At 42.2% G+C, this 15,334-nt stretch overlaps 2 protein-coding genes across 4 annotated transcripts in view; one reads left to right on the top strand and one right to left on the bottom strand.

The window, feature by feature from the left end:
* plekhg7 (pleckstrin homology domain containing, family G (with RhoGef domain) member 7) overlaps nucleotides 1–7,194 on the bottom strand; it is a 12,177-nt gene extending 4,983 nt beyond the window's left edge. Inside the window, exons 1-8 of one of the 2 annotated variants that reach the window (XM_034536143.1) lie at nucleotides 7,079–7,194; nucleotides 5,840–6,602; nucleotides 4,990–5,012; nucleotides 2,671–2,774; nucleotides 1,891–1,931; nucleotides 1,413–1,514; nucleotides 828–977; nucleotides 472–567 (exon numbers count right to left, since the gene is read on the bottom strand). In XM_034536143.1, coding sequence (XP_034392034.1) covers nucleotides 472–567; nucleotides 828–977; nucleotides 1,413–1,514; nucleotides 1,891–1,931; nucleotides 2,671–2,774; nucleotides 4,990–5,012; nucleotides 5,840–6,484 — 1,161 coding nt within the window. In that variant the 5' untranslated portion in view covers nucleotides 6,485–6,602; nucleotides 7,079–7,194. Of the gene's footprint in view, nucleotides 1–471; nucleotides 568–827; nucleotides 978–1,412; nucleotides 1,515–1,890; nucleotides 1,932–2,655; nucleotides 2,775–4,989; nucleotides 5,013–5,839; nucleotides 6,603–7,078 lie in introns of both variants that reach the window. The other variant, XM_034536142.1, reaches the window with a different exon arrangement.
* Nucleotides 7,195–9,725: 2,531 nt separating this feature from the next.
* Nucleotides 9,726–15,334, top strand: part of itpr2 (inositol 1,4,5-trisphosphate receptor, type 2) — a 48,974-nt gene continuing 43,365 nt past the window's right edge. For both annotated transcript variants that reach the window (XR_004609643.1, XM_034536146.1), the window contains exons 1-3: nucleotides 9,726–10,105; nucleotides 14,678–14,748; nucleotides 15,116–15,234. Coding sequence is in view for 1 of the 2 variants with exons in the window: in XM_034536146.1 (XP_034392037.1) it covers nucleotides 10,014–10,105; nucleotides 14,678–14,748; nucleotides 15,116–15,234 (282 nt within the window). In the remaining variant the exon portion in view is untranslated. The remainder of the gene's footprint in view (nucleotides 10,106–14,677; nucleotides 14,749–15,115; nucleotides 15,235–15,334) is intronic.

The following is a 15,334-nucleotide window of genomic DNA, read 5'->3' on the forward strand; positions in this document are numbered from 1 at the left end:
TAGATTGGTCGTCATTTAGATTGTTATATTATTACAAATGTCATTAATGATTTCTTTTGTTTGATTCTGATTGTATTACATACAGTATCTTGTGTTCTCTGTCTGATGTGGTTTGTCTCTCACTTGGTGGCTCTTGGAAAAAAAGGTTTTCTTGGATAGATAAAGCTTTCTAAAATAAATAAATAAATACATATTTTTATGTAGAGCACTGTGGCAGTGTGTGTGGTTAGGCTCAGCTGTAGAGTGGGTGGAGCGGGTGTGGTTCAGGGAACGGTGCCAGAATGATGTCTAATCAGCCTCAGCTGGGGCTGAGGGTTAATCAAATAAAAAGGTTTTGGGAAGTACAACCAGCCATGTTGTTGCCTCTGTTCTGTCCGAGACTCACGGGGAAACTCGTTACAAGCACTTTGTTTGTAATTATTTACATAACGCACCTAAAAATAACAGCAACTTATTTGCATCATGTCTCACCAGGCAAAGCTCATTGAGGTTCGCAAAGAGCCTCCATGAGTCGACATCAGCCAGGCAGTTCCTCATCTGCAGGTTTGTGAGTGTAGCCAAAAACACCTGAAAGCAACAAAAAAGTCAGACAGAGATTATGCTCAGACTATCTGTTGGGCCAGCCTCACATTTATAATCCACACTGTAAAGAATTAAACACCTGAAGAGATTTTTACAAGAGCCTCAACAACAGGAATTTGGTGACAGGACGAAACACACAAAGCAGCATGTGTTGGATTTTTTATTTGGGTTTGGCCGATTAATTGTGTGTGTGTGCGTGTGCGTGTTTGCGCATGTGCATTCTGAGGTTTGGTTTGGACAGTCACCTCTTTGAGAACCATTAGCTGATCCAGGAAATAAACGCACTCGCTGGTGAACAGCTCCCAGATGGCCTCTTGCCTCTTGAAGCCATGAGGGTCAGAGGCGGCGGTAACCTGGGAAGACTGGTCCCGCAGGAACTCCGCCAGAGAGTAGTCCTGCCCGCAGACAGAAAGACAAACCAATGCTTGACTATCAAGAAAGACTTCATTCATCCCGTAGAAAACGTGATTGTATTAAAACTGCACACTCTGTCAGTGTACAGTTCCCTCCACCACCCTGATGGAGCCAAACGAGTGTCAGTGTTTGTTTATATACACGCATGCCGAGTCACGCTGACTGGTAACTGCCTAGAAAATCTGGTTCTTGCACAATTTACGTCATCTGAATGGTGCAGGAGTTCCCACAAACTGCCATCCTGTTACTTCTGAGTCAAACACAGAGATCTATTTGGACTGGAAATCTGGATTTCTTCGTTCACACTTCTGACTTTGCTTGCATTGGAAATCACTTCACAGAATCAACATTATGATTTACATAACAAACAGTCTGGATGCCTCAGGGCTTTACTGCTGTCGGTGCTCATTTCTCACCTTATACCTCTGAAGGTCAGGGTCTCTCCAGTCTTGAATCTTTGATGACGAGAGATATTTTTCAATATCTGATGCTGTGCCTGTCTGTGTCTTCCCTTTAGTCTGAACGGTGAGAGAAAAGACACAGTTATTATATTGAGCAAATTTGGAAAATGCTCTCCTTTATTGATGTGTGTTGATCAGTAAAAAGGACACGTTTGCATAGCTGTTCAACTATCTCTCCTCGTGACAGTGTTGAAAAACTACGTTAGAAAACTGATCCGTTTGGTTCTGCATTTAAAATGTTGGCCAATTACCAAAGCAGTGTGAGGCAAAAGGGATAAAACAAGGAACCACATTAATCTGCTTTGGGAAGTGGGTCAGAGAACAATGTCCACACCAACTGCTCACTGCTAAAACAAAGTGCATCAAAACAAAACCACAAGCACATCATTGGCACCAGACACACACACAACACCACTGGCAGACAAACACCTACCGTACTACGCCTTGAGAAGGGCCACTTGGACTTCTTAGTATCTGTTCAAAGTCATAAACAAAAACAAAAAGGATTATGAACAAAAGATCAAGCAAGAATGTGTGCTGTGCAACAGATGGGATTAGAATCAAACAAACAAAACTGTGTGAAGGGGACTACTGTGGTGGACTTTTGTTTGTTGCAAAAATATGAGAGGTTGAATTACAATACAAAGCGACAGGACATATAGTGTATGTGTTGTGCATGATATATGGTTTTGCATCAAGTCAAGCATCACATTTCATGATCGAACATTAATTCCACTCGTTGAAAATTAATTCAACAAATTGACAGCAACTACGGGCTTCTGACAGTCTCTTGACGAGAAATAATAAAGGTTTAGTGCAAAAACAAACATTTACTCAAAGCAACTATTATTCATACTTTTCTCAAGTCAAACCCTAATCTTCCTGACTTCAAAGGGGTCAAGGGTCAACACCTGCACTGAGTAGTTTACAAAAGCACAAAGGGAACTCTTTCGTGAACTTCCACTTCCTCAATAATGGCAAACGAGAAAGGATCAAACTTTGATGCTGACATGTTGATTGGATTGCCATGACGACGTGCAAGGACGGGTCACCGCCAAGCATGATAGCTCATTTTGCTCGGAAAGACCGGGGTCCATTTATATGTTGACCGACAGCAAGATACACCAATCGGTACATGAGGGAGCGTCCGTTGAAAAAATCTTATAAAAAACAATATATACACAATAACGTATTCTACCAGAGAAGTTTGAACCGTTTAATATGTCAGCTGCTCCATTGGATACAAAAAGGTCTCCTGGTGAAACGTCCAATCCGGGCAAGCTGACCACCACGGAGCTCCGTCTCCTTTCGTGAAGCCTGAGGGGAAAGTAAACAGGTGTCTTTAGATGACATTCCACAAACTTTACTCAAAGATTAAAACCGGTAGTAATGCTCCACATGTTCAAAACAGCCTCACTGGACATTTGACATTCCCTGTTACAAGAACTACTATTATTCTATTGTAAATGTTATACAGCACAAAGAAAATAGACTTAGCGCAAAGCCGCAGGAAATAACTAAATTCCTTTTTGTCTTTTTACATGGGTGAAATACCACTGAAATACCATCCATATTGTGCAGCAAATGGGCGATTACCATGAGAAGAAATTATAAAGGATAAGTGTTGTGTGTGTCAGCTGCTGATTAATGGATCACCCTATTTGTGTGAAAGGAGGCGAGCTGTCAATGTGTGCCAGTTCTAATCTTCCTGGTCTCCTTCTCACAACCAGTAACTGATGCATGGCTGTGGCTGGAAAAACACGGGCCTGCCTTTTAGCCTGAGGCAAAGCTCAAACAGCCAGCGTTCTCAAGTGTTTTGACTTATCCTCTGCTGTTGACATTTCAAGTGTTGAGATGAAAAATCAATAGAACCCTAAACATGTAATTTAATTATGTTATGAAGATGAGGCAGACATATACAAAATATCTTTGAATGGCATGGCTACACTTGTTAACCTAATAACAACAACAATTCTTAAAGGTAGTCAAACTTGTTGACTGTCTGACTCCAACAATCACAATCCAAACTGCGCCCTCGCCCATAAGACGTCTCTCGTCCTTCGACATGGCTGCACTCATCAGAAATAAGATGCACGGCAACCAGACGAGCTGGTTTGGGAAACGTTCCCTTCGGAAAGGCACACTGATCGAAAAGCTGTTCAGGGACCAGCTGAACATGCTGGTTTCACGTCGACGTGTTTTTTAGGGTCTTGCCTTTAAAAAAAATTAGATTAAAAATTATCTAACAAAGGAGAAATAATGACACAAAAATTCAAAATGGTAGATTATGAACACGTCCTCGCTACATCGGGCTAGATCAACACATTATCAGGACATGATCGGACCAGGAGGAAGCCTTGTGTCCCGATGAGGGCTAATGAGCCTGTTTATACAATGAAGTGGAGCAGAAGTACAAGCAAGGGGAACAATGCTGGTACTGGTTTTTCTCTGTCCACTATCATATGTCAAATCTGCTTTGTTAGACTGAATTATCTCCCTCCTATTGCTTATAATATCCCCTCAAAACAGTTCCAAACGAGACTAACTCGAATGCACTAATAGGCCAACCTGTACATATGGTGGACAAGTTAGTCTGCAAGTGAACAGGAGTACCCCCGGTACGTTTTTCCCTCCAGGACACTTTTGTTGAACTGTGAAAGTGCCAACTGTTCATTGCTCTCTCTGGAAGTGTAAACTGATACAACCCCCTCTCCAGATCAATGTATAGGCAGGCTGAATGAGCTGGAGAGACAATAGTGAGCAGCAGCACCTGAGCACTGTAAAGGATGCGTGGGGATAATGGGATGGTAAGAAAGGCACGATTACTCCTCTAAACCGGGTCAGTGCCTCCTTGCAGTCCATTCCACAGAATCCTCACAATGCCATCTTGTTGCTTTGTGACCGCTCAGAAAGCTCTCTCTGTGTCAGCCTCTCTGCCACGAGAAAACTTGTGAAAATAGATGTTTTGTTCCCGCACAACAAGAGAAATAATGATGCCCATAAACAAAACTGTCCCAACCAATGGCTCGCAGAGCCCGGTCACTGTAAGAGGGACAGTGCCCGGGTGCAATTACAGGGACAATAGCTGCCTAATTATCCAGTGAGGGGAAGAGCCTGGCAGCCCATTAGGAGAGTGTGGGTGGCAGTAAGAGTAAACAGCCTTAATGAGGGTTTGTCTAGCCCATACATAACCATGGGACTCTCAAAACGTAACCCACCAAGCTTATGCTCCATTAACAAAGACATGAATAACAATGAATAAACAATGGGCTCCTTAAACCAAAAGGTCCAACCATCCTCGCTCACGAGTGTTCTGGGAGCACAGAAAGCACGGCACTCATGGTGCTGGATATAATCCCTCAGATTTCCATGTTAAGACTTAGACAAAAGCAGCTGTGGTTAAAGATGGTGTTCAGAGATGTATTGTCCAGCTTATGAGTTACAGGATATGGCTTTACCACATTCCTGATAAGCAAACATGTTCTCATGATGACGCGGCGAGCAGACAACCCACAGTCCAAGGTGCACCTACCTATTATGGCAATGCTCTTTCTCCTGCAAAAAAAGAGGGAAACACTGCATTAGTGAATAGAAAAAACATAAATCACAGTAAATGTACCGAGGTGATAAACGACTTCTTGATGACTGACAGGCTTTGAAGTGCCAGCGTGTTGTCAACACCACTTGAATCAGATAATTGACACAATTATTTATTTCCCTCTTAATGCCATCGAGTTTCCAAAGCTGTAAATATAATAGTAATAACATGCCGCACAAGCACCGTGCACATCAAATAGAGGGTGCGATGCCGATGACTCCTCCTGCTAACGACACCGCCGTATCACTTTCGAAGACGTTCAAATTTGAATCGCTGTTTTAAGTGGTCGCTTGGACTCAAAAGCCTCTGATATCTGAGGAGAATGCCGGGACTCCATTGAGAATGTGCTTGGTTGAATACCACGAGCTGATGAATAGATCTCCCCATTATCTTTTTCCATCGCTCACTGACCCCTCCATTATTGGGTGACTGCTGACTGCGGGGAATAGGGGCCCAAGGAGTGCACTTCCCAGGGTTCTGCAGGCCGTGGGCTCGCTCAGAGCTGTCAGTGCATGTAACTGCTGATTCATTTGCTGTCAAAAGATTGCATTGTGAGTGACCACCGCAGGAGGTCAGGAAGAATGAGGGAGAGAAGATTTCCACAAGGAAGGAATGTGTAACCACTTCCTTTATGGGCTTTGGATAGAAATCCTCACCAGACGAAAGCACATGACTCGGTAGTGAAGGTGGGGAGAGGTTTGTGTGGTGATTAGGGAATCGTGACGATTACAAATGCAGATGGGCTTCAATTCAAATCACACAAAAAACTGGTATGAACGCTCACCTGTACTCCACTATCTGGAAATCCAAAATCTTTAATGAGCGTAGGATGAGCACTGTGACATTCTTGTCCCGTGGAATTGATACCGTTGTCAAATGTCTTTGATCTATGCGATCGGGTTCTCTGGCGGCCGGAGAGTGAAAAGGGCTGAGCATCGGGCCAGATCTCTCCATCGGAGAGGGGGCTTGCTGCAAGAGGAGACTTGACTCTGTGTACTGGGGACAGGGGCTTTATGGGGGGCGGTGTGCTCCCTGAGGAAGGCTCCTCCTGAGTGATCTCCATCATGACAGGATCCCGGGAATCCATCAGAGGACGTCTGGTGCTCCTCATCCTCCTCAAGGTGGGAGACGTGGAGATGCGGGCTGGGGCCTGCCGGTCAAACTGGATGAAAGGCGCCACCAGGCCGTCAGTGTCCCCCAGGGAAGAATGTCTCAGCTTGGAGTGTGTCCGTGTGAGATCTATGTGCATTATGATCGGGCTGCTGGTCTGGCACTCCTTGTGCTGAAAAGGCCCCCAGTCTGTTTGGGTCTGTGCATTCGCCACACCTGTGGTGACAACATTTTCAACCCACTCGATGTAACTCCAGTCCAGCTTCTTCTCAGCATCCTGGTCCTTCTCCTGTAGGATAACGTGCTTCAGCGAAGACATTACAACCTCAAAGGCATCGTAGTGTGGCAGAAAACGTGTGATCTGACGGTCGGAGTTAAGGTCAGATGGTAATCCTGTTGCATTCCAGCACTGTTCACACCGTTGGCCTCTCCAGCTTCTGGGGGGGGGAGTAGAACAAGTGTCAATACTCACTTTGAACTGGGTTGAAAATGGTCAGTTGGCAGTAAAGTAAGTAGCCTTTAAAAAGTTAAAGTCCAAAGTGTAGTATGATTAACACGTCGTGTGTGTCTGAGTGGTCGGTGAACAATCTAGCACAGAGTCGGTCAATAAAAGACAATGTGGTGTGAGACACAGAGAGCTGGAGGCAGCCATGTCACATGTCTCCTGTCTCAGACTGGGCTCTGTCCCACTGTTTGAAGAAAGCACACTGCCGTTGTTATTATCCCCCCCCCATATTGAGTTAATGACATTGTTTATTCAAATCCGCGTGAGCTGTTACCTCGGCACATCCACGAGGCCACAAAGATAAAAGAAGAGACAACGTGTTAGAAAGTACACCGCGGTAGTCGACCGCGCTGGATATCTATCACCTGTGGGAGAGAAGCTAGCGGACGTTTAAGAAGGTTTACTTACATCCACCGGCGCCTCCCGACGACTTGGACGACTGGCGGTGAAGTGAAGTGGGACCGAGAGAGAGAGGGAGAGAGAGGGAGAGAGAGAGAGAGAGAGAGAGAGAGAGAGTGAGCGTGTCACCGTCCAGAGCCTGGGAAGGTGCGACTACTGCATGTGAACATCAATACTCTCTCTCTCTCTCTCTCTCTCTCTCTCTCTCTCTCTCTCTCTCTCTCTCTCTCTCTCTCTCTCTCTCTCTGTTAAGCTACTATTGCTCGCCCATGTATGATAGCGTCATCACTGGTTCTTACAATTGATATTCAAATGATATACAATGTATTTCATTTCTCATTAACTGTACGTCGTATTGTTTTAAACATCATTTTAATACAATTACTATTGTAATAATGTGTTTGCAACGCTTTGTTGTTTTCATTACAGATGTATAGTTTAGTAGTTCACCAGTAGAAGAAATTATCCCTTTACTTAAGTAATAATAACAATAATGCAAACATACTCTGATTATTATGAGATAGTAAGTTTTAATTCTGAGATAGTAAGTCACAATTATACTATCTCATAATTATGACCTAATTTGAGTGCGTAAATGGGCTTCCATAGTCCCAAGTAAAAATGTAGTAGTAAAAATAGTAGAATAATGTGAAAATCTGTTGTTGTATTTTTTGCAATAAAGCTAATTTTGTGGATTTTTTTTCAGAGTACTATTTATTGGTTAGAGGAATTGTGAAAAAATGACTCATCAATGCTACTTCCAGGCAGTATTCACAGTCAGTGTGCCAACATTAAATAATTGTGCGTAATAAATAAAGGGAGGAGCAATAACTCTTTTACCATTATGTAATTATATCTATTCCAATAGTGTTTGAAGTGTCATATTGTGTTAGTGTTTTGTAAATTTGAATAACAGTTTTTGTTCTACTAATAATACTAAATCTATCTATGATGTATTTGTTCTGGATTTGGCCATACATATTTAAATGTGTCACTGTGAATATGACTGAGGGACCTGTCGTTGGCACATGAAAGAACCTTTTCTGATCTATTTGTTTGTATTTAACACGAACACAACGTTAGGAGGGCAGCAGAAGGTCCTGTTGATCCAGTGAAGTGAACACCAGACGGCCGGTCAGTTGATGGGATGCCTGTATGACGTTATGTCCAAGGACGCTTGATCTCTAGCGACCCCTGGTGCGTCATCATGGGTAGTACATCAAAATGTCCAGAATCAATACAATGTCCCAGTTTCACTGCGAGTCATTTACACGTCAGCAAAAATGAAAATCGTGTTGGCACATTCTTTTAGATATAATAAACAAATTTAAAAAACATAACCACCACCTTCATTATAATACACAATACAATAGTCAGAACCCTTTACTTAAGTACCAATGCAACTATATAAATAAATCAAAATCCGTACTTTCAAACCCTGCTCAAGTAAAAGTACACAAATTTATCAGCAAAAAATATATATATATAAGTAAAACTACTGTATATGACATTATAGTACTGATGCATTGATGTGTAAGCAGCATGGTACTAGCTTAATTGAACTACTTTATATACAGTTTGGTAGTGTATTCTGTTCTTTGTAAGGGGCAGCAGGCAAAAAAGGTTGGAAACTGGTTTAATCTTTGACAATGCATTGTATTTTATAAGCTCATGTCTAAAGTTGTATATGTAAAACCCTGAAAAGTTACTGTATACTATCTGAAACATTTAGTCGCAGCAGTAAAAATCAACATAAAACATCCAAGTATAGTGCAAGTGCCTCTCAATTATATACTTATGAACAGTACTTGAGTAAAAGTAGTGTCTTAATTTGTATTTCAGGCTAAAAACTACCGTTGACTATAAATAAAGAGAACACACCAACAAAAACATGACTCACACCTGTTCAACTTCAGCAACAGTGTGTCACTCAATATTTATTTATTTTACAAAAAGCAAGTATCCATGTCAACAATAAGGGCAGGTTCTTATTAGATTGTGCTAAATTACAGTATATTTGACAGAAATTAATCAGAAATGCTGCAACGTATTTCAGTAAGCTTGATTTGTTTGCAATTTTTGCAGAGAAGGCGGATTTTGAGTACACGGAATGAAACTAAAGCAATTGCAGTGATACAATACAAAACTATACATACAAATAGAAATACAAAAGTGTCAACCCTGACCTCACGTCCTCTGTAATGCACCACCAATGCTGCATATATATATATATATATATATATATATATATATATATATATATATATATATATATATATATATATATATATATATATATGCCATTTAGGAAATAAAATGAATTTAATTTAATTGTGAAAGACACATTTTGTCTCAAAGCGGTGAAAAGTTATCCACAGTTTAGTCCACGTTGACTTACGTTGCATTGACTGTGAAGACTTTTGTAAAAGTCAAATCACTATTGGGAAAAATGCATATTCACAAGCCTTGTGTAATATTCCAAAAGAAACAACAAGTAGGCATAAGAAGTATGTTGTTAAACAGCCTTTACGATACTTTGTCATCTCCTAAACCATAACCCGGACAGACATTCTTAATGCCTTTTCAGAATAAAAACAAAACCCATATGTCATTGAACGGAATTCGCTCAAAGCCCTGACAGCTGCAGTCTCCGCCCCCTGAAGTGGATGAAAAGAAGAGCAGCCTCCGGTCGGCCTGACATACAGGAAGAAGTTGAAGAAGTCTCAAAAACACCGTCTTCAAGCAAACCGACACTAGCTCGTTGTGTTCCTGCACTTTCGCTTCAATCGACACGCTGAAATGTCGAGCTGGAAGAACGACGGCGGCTGTGAAGACTGCAGCTGAAGTGGAGACGCGCGTGACCGTGAGGACGACTCCCCACCGAGAGAAGAAGCCTTTTCAAATGGAGACACCGGGACACTTCTAAAGCGTGTGCAGAGTGAACATGTCAGAGCACAGGTCCAGTTTTCTTCACATCGGAGACATTGTGTCTCTTTGCGCGGAGGGCTCGGTGAATGGCTTCATCAGCACTTTGGGGTAAGTTGTGCCCACCGGGGAGTCCACATGGATCAAACCTCTCTGGAGGACTTCCACTGCACCTCTTCGTTCGTTCGTTCCCCGCAAACCGCTCAAGTCGAAAGGTAAAAGTGCGGCTCGAGGCCGAGGCCCGTCCTTGCGCTCGCTGCGGCTCCTCGGGGTGCGGGGGAGTCTTCACGTTTGAGGCAAATGTAACCGGAATGCAAAGCAGCGTGTTGCCCAGCCACTCGAGTGGGTTTCTCACTTTATTTTGGCTGTGGTCCCCAGTGGTTGCTGACTGTTCATATAAATATTAAATGTATGATGAGGGTAATAGACTTACATCATTTCAACCTTTTGGATCCACTGCTTTTGGGCTTTTAATGTGTGACATGAGTTTGGTTTTTATTTAAAGTTTGTCTTGTCAGTTTGACTCTATCATTGAGGCTGCGTGTAGGTGTGATAGAAACTGCTTTTCATGGTGTCATTCTCCACACAGCAGTGTAAGAAATGCCACCAGCAGTTTTTATTTTGGCTGTAGTTTCTCCCCAGCTGAAAGCCTCAGCACACGGTGAAATACGTCAGTGGTTCCAGGTGCACGCTGGCCTCTCTGGGCCTTCCGAACAAGGGTGGAAAGACCGACTGGCCCTGAAGAATGAGTGTGCCCCACCCACCTTCTCTCCCTTTTCCTCACCCTCCGTTTCTCACTCTTTCTTTCTCCTTTTTCTCACTTAAATCTGTCTTGCAAACAACAACTTCACACAACAGCTGAAATACTCTGACATTAAAGCCTCTTCTTTAATGTGGCGCAGGATTAAAACATGAAAACAATCAAAAGGTCTTGGAGCCAATGACGGCTAAAACAGGTTGGCACCTGTTTGTATGCAACAATGTTCCCTGCCCCACTATCTGCAGGAGTGCCCACATCAAACCTACTTTCTCTGTCTGAAAGGCTCCCTTAACTGTAAAGGCCGGTGCCAAGGCAAATGTAAGCAGCAGCACACACAGGGGGCTGTACATTTCAAAGAGTGCACAGCGGCGATTGTTGTTGTGAAGCAAAGCAGTGCAACTCTTATCAGGGCTTCAATAACTCTTGTAGTTTGACAGGAGCGCTGAGTATTTCATGACGGGCTGTGCCTGAGCTCACCAAGGCCCAGAGAATGACCTCCCTGAGCCACAACCCCTGTGAGCACAATGAAACCTTGGCTCCATGAGGCTGCTCATGCACTTGTTTGCTTTGGATAACATTAAATGTGCAGGTTCTCCACACACCTTACATTGCACGCACTCAAACACCAAATAACCTTTAAACGCCTTATGTGGTCATTTGGCTGATCCAGAACCATTAGCTCCTCCTGGATTTTATCATTCTCCCATTTTTAATGATCAGAAAGGATCATTTTGGAGATCAATGATATTCGTTTGTTTGATAGTAATTCAATTCACTTCATTGTGGTCCTATAGTGCATATGAGACGCATTATAAGACAAATATACAAGGATTCAGTGTCCATTATCTACTCCAAGTATTACTTTACCATTGATTTATATGTTCCATAAGAAGTGCCATTATCTCAGAATACGTTTTAAAGAGGAAGGGCATGACTCAATTAGATTACAAATTAGAGAAATACAAATCAAATGTCATAGCTTCCTTACAGGTGAGTCACTCGACAGAACCAGCATACCTCACCTGCTGTTCTGCATGACATGCTGTAGGTTTTCTGTGTTGTCGTCTCAGGCCACTCAACACAAGCAATGGAGCTAAAATTAGCTTGTCTGTGTCAAGCGTGGTATCATTGGTTCATGTTTAACTCGGTTACAGAGCAAGATCTAGCGCTGGCTAAGAGTCCACTCGTCAGTTTGAAGTAAAGCCCGACTCGCTGCAGACTTGAATTGACTTATTTATGAGCTTGAGTGACTTTTATAGAGAGCCTTCCTGTTTAGCACTTGATTCTGCTTCCTGCTGGACTCTATTGTGTGTCATTTAGATACAGCGTTGCATGAAATGGTTCACGGCCTGTGGATTGACACTGATCGAGTGCTGTGGCATAAATAGGAAATGGCTCCGCTCACTTCAGCAGGTCTGCCAGCTTTGTATGAATTGGAGGAATTGTGTGTTGCATTATGTTTCTCCTCAGTGGACTGGATGAATGGATGTGCTTGTGCACCTCGGCCTTTGGTACAAGTGGGATAAAGGGAATGGGATGATATGGAGGCTTTGAAATTCCCGGCTGGTGTCATAGAATATATTCCAGCAGATTGAAGTTGCAGCTCTTCTCTGGTATATCACCATCTGTGACTGTTATACTGCAAACAACCTACAAACACTGAAGGTCCCAAACAACACACATGAACACTTCCTCAAACAATGTGACCAATGTGACACTTGACTGTAGAGAACCGGTTTTCCATGTGTATGTTACAGCTAGATCTCAACTAAAGTGTACTGTTACTAGGTTGCAAAGGGGAGGAAAGTTTCCAGAAAGTTTCTACGGGAATTTTGGGTCGGGAATTAAAATAAATAAATAAATGTGCCTAAGTTTTTTTGCAAAAGCATATAACAGGGAACTTAATTGTAGTTGAGAACAAGACTATGCACGCCTAGCTCAGCTGGACCCTGGATGCAGCTGGTTGGGAACATTGTCTGTCAGAAACATAAACCTAAAACGTTCTGTTGTTTTTGAACGTCTTTGTCATCAGTGTTGCGTCTTTTGAATTATGAACTATGACCTGAACTAGTTCATTTTAAAATGTGTGAACTATAAACTGAACTAGTTCATGTAGAAAGTGAACTTTCCCAACACTGTTTGTCATCACCTAGCATATTGATAACTTGGTAAACTGAAGCCATGTTCATTTTAATATCAAGTTTATTTATATACAGTAGACTAACTTTACAGCAGTGAGGAGGACGTTGATGAGGTCCAGGAAGAAAGCATTTAGACCTGAAAGGATTCAGGGAAAAACACACAAAAAAATGTGTGTTGCAGGGTGGTGATCATAGGGAACACACCTTTTTGATTCAATGTTCATGTTTTTGTTGTTCGATGAAAGAATAAAGTTCTACTCACAAAATGTCAAAAATGTCATTTTTAAAAGTTGTATTATAAATGTTTGCATGCATGTCTGCTTATGACAAGGTAAATACAGTTAAATTACCCCAACATTTTCAGTTTATTCCCATTAATTCCCGTGGAAAGTTTCCAACTTTGAATATTCCTGGAATTTTGCAACCATGACTGTTACTCCAGATTATCTCACATGGGCTTTCTTAAATAAACCAATTTCCTGAAAGCGGATTAGAGTAACTCCAGGACTAAATGAAGGCAGGTGTAACTGACGATCAATGGATTTATTTCAGCTGTTTAACAAGATAACATTTACTGACAGTCTAGTTCAATCATTTAAAAACAGTTTTTTTTAATAGAGGATTTCACTGCTGCAGTCCAGACCTACACGAGTCAAAGTAAAGAACTGATCACTTTAGTATTTTAGGTATTCTGTTCATAAACCTGCTTTTTTAAACCCGTCTCCATTGTTTTGCCTGCTTTCTGTGGCCTCTCTGCCATTTCAGCTTTTATGACCACCGTCGTCGGTCTTCTCAGTTTTGACTATTAACATAGGGGGCTGAAACTTGTGTTAAATATTGGGAAACAGTCCAATGATGATGAGAACCTTCATGTGATGTATGATGACAGACAGCTGTGACAGACAAATACATGCTTTCTTTTTACAATCTTTGATGAATGTGGTACATCCGGCCATATGAATGGATACCAGCCATGCATACATTTACTTTTCACTAAATGCTTTTTTGCACCATTCATTCAGGCATTCTAAAGTGTGAATTATACTAACCTGCTGTGCATCACTCAACCTGTCAATGAGACATCTCTAGTGTGTAACTTGCATGTATAAAAGGTTGCTATGTGGGAAATATGGCAGTTATTATGTGGATGCCCCCCCCCCCCTCCCCCTTGAATGGCCTCTAATCAACCCTGCACAGAAACCAGACGTCTTCCTCTGGTGGCAGCAGCCTATACATGTACATGCCCGAGCAGCCTACAGTAGACCTAAAAGATGAGCTCACTCTTCAATAACCAAAACAATGTTCACAAAACTTAATTTTCAGTAAATACCCCCGTGCTGGGCTGGACAGCGGAGATCAAAGTGACGTTAAATTAGATGGGCTCTGTCCAGAAATGTTCAGAGTATCAGTTCTGAAACTGGGAAAGCTTTCCTGAGATGCATATGATGGTAAACAGATCTGTTACTTTCATGACCTGCAGGTGGCCAGTGAACTGTAGAGCGAGCGTGGTTCTGATCTGATCCGCAGATTCAAATGATTGGTTTTAATTGCCCGCGACCCTAATGAGGATAAGCGGTATTGAAAATGGATGGATGGATGGATGGATGGTTTTAATTGTAATCCGAGACTCAGCTTTGTGTGTTTGCATTTTACTGTGATCCCACAATTTGACTACATTGTATCATTTAAATCTCTGTTTTTATGGCGAGTGATTTATTGAATAAAGGTTAAAATATGAAGAAATACTTTTTATTGAATTGTTATTTTGTCCTCTTCTCTCAGGCTTGTCGATGACAGGTGTGTGGTCCAGCCTGATGCTGGAAACCTGGCCAACCCACCGAAAAAGTTCAGAGGTGTGTAGCAATATACTGGTCACACTGATTTAGAGGACATGCACACACACACACACACACACACACACACACACACACACACACACACACACACACACACACACACACACACACACACACACACACACACACACACACACACACACACACTGTCAAGGCTGGTTGGGCTCTTTGCACTCAATGTTGTACATTGAGGTTTTAGAGAAGCTTATATGTGTAGAAGTGACTCCACAGGCCTCTGGTGGGTAAATGACCATTCACCTAAAAAAAAAAATGCTGTTTCACCACATTAAATCTCTCTAGTGGTACTTAACTTGAGTCCCAGAGAGTGACTCCTGTGTTCCTGAATGCCTCTCTTCCTCTCCAGATTGCCTCTTCAAGGTGTGTCCCATGAACAGGTACTCTGCCCAGAAGCAATTCTGGAAGGCAAAACAAGGAAAACAAGGGAACAACAACACACAGGGAGACCTGTTTAAGAAGTTACAGGTAGAGCTTCTTTTCTTCTTTTTTTTTTACCACAATTTGCATCAAAATCTCCATATTCATTTGGGCCCCACAGCTTTAGTAAATCTCTGTCTCATTACTC

The sequence above is a fragment of the Cyclopterus lumpus genome, chromosome 6, assembly GCF_009769545.1.
Source record: "Cyclopterus lumpus isolate fCycLum1 chromosome 6, fCycLum1.pri, whole genome shotgun sequence".
Lineage (NCBI taxonomy): Eukaryota > Metazoa > Chordata > Actinopteri > Perciformes > Cyclopteridae > Cyclopterus > Cyclopterus lumpus.